This window comes from Cynoglossus semilaevis, unplaced genomic scaffold (assembly GCF_000523025.1).
Source record: "Cynoglossus semilaevis isolate Cse_v1.0 unplaced genomic scaffold, Cse_v1.0 C19036094, whole genome shotgun sequence".
NCBI lineage: Eukaryota > Metazoa > Chordata > Actinopteri > Pleuronectiformes > Cynoglossidae > Cynoglossus > Cynoglossus semilaevis.
The window spans coordinates 1-791 of NW_007588135.1; the positions used below are offsets into that span (position 1 = coordinate 1).

The 791-nt window shown below is 43.6% G+C and overlaps 1 protein-coding gene across 1 annotated transcript; it reads right to left on the bottom strand.

Moving 5' to 3' along the window:
- Positions 1-16: 16 nt before the first annotated feature.
- On the bottom strand, positions 17-752 carry LOC112486660 (histone-lysine N-methyltransferase 2B-like). The gene is made up of 2 exons (XM_025053992.1): positions 337-752; positions 17-240 (listed from the first exon to the last, which is right to left on the bottom strand). Exons 1-2 carry the CDS (start codon positions 571-573, stop codon positions 31-33), a joined length of 447 nt encoding a protein of 148 aa, XP_024909760.1. The 5' UTR covers positions 574-752; the 3' UTR covers positions 17-30.
- Positions 753-791: the final 39 nt, after the last annotated feature.

Here is a 791-nt window from a genome sequence, read left to right on the forward strand (position 1 = left end):
CATTTGTTCAGGCTGTTTTGTTTCTTGTGACTACAGTTCACTTTCGTACACAGTAAAAACTGATAATTTTGGTTGGCGCTTGATTGAATTGGGGAGATTTGTGAATTCAGGTGTATGTCTGGGTTTAAATGGTCTCACCAGTGAGGTGTAAAGGCCTTTGTCAAACTTCTTGCCAACAGCTCGAAGATCACAGGCTGGCTGTCCTTCTCTTCCACTGTCAGAATCAGTTAACTTTTCACACTGTAGCAAAAACAAAAGCAAAGTGATGAGTGAACGTTCATGCGTTCAACATGGAAAATAAACAATGAGATTCACATTCAACACCAGGCCTCCTACCTGTGAGCAAGTAACAAGGTGTTGAGTTAGGGTGGAGGAAAGCAGGCACGCCAACACCTTCTCCACCCCAGACCTGAGCTCGATGTACAGCAGCTCCCTCCAGGCACTGGGCTGGGTCACACTGCAGGGTCGGCACGAGTACACCACGCTCTCTGGCAGGCTGGACAGGATCTCGTAGAGCTCGTCTGAAACGATTGAAGAAGAATTTGACGACAGAGATGAATGACCTGTGTTCATCACACGACACCAATAAATATTTCAATTGGGAATGTCCTGCAGGTACAGTGGAGTAACTGGACAGCTGTGTTATGTAGCGGAGTGAATTTTATTTGCACAACTCTTTTGTTTTGTTGAGTTTAATTCATGACGGTGCATTTTGGAAGTAATGAAAAAACTCAAGAAAAAAAAAATTCTAATTTTTTTATCCCAGTGTGTGTGTATGTGTGTGAGTGTGT

Excerpts from the sequence above, each read along its gene's own strand:
- LOC112486660 (XM_025053992.1), bottom strand. The coding sequence starts at position 573 with ATGAACACAGGTCATTCATCTCTGTCGTCAAATTCTTCTTCAATCGTT. Across the intron at positions 241-336 it reads ACCTTGTTACTTGCTCACAG|TGTGAAAAGTTAACTGATTC; the intron begins GTAGGAGGCCTG and ends TTTTTGCTACAG.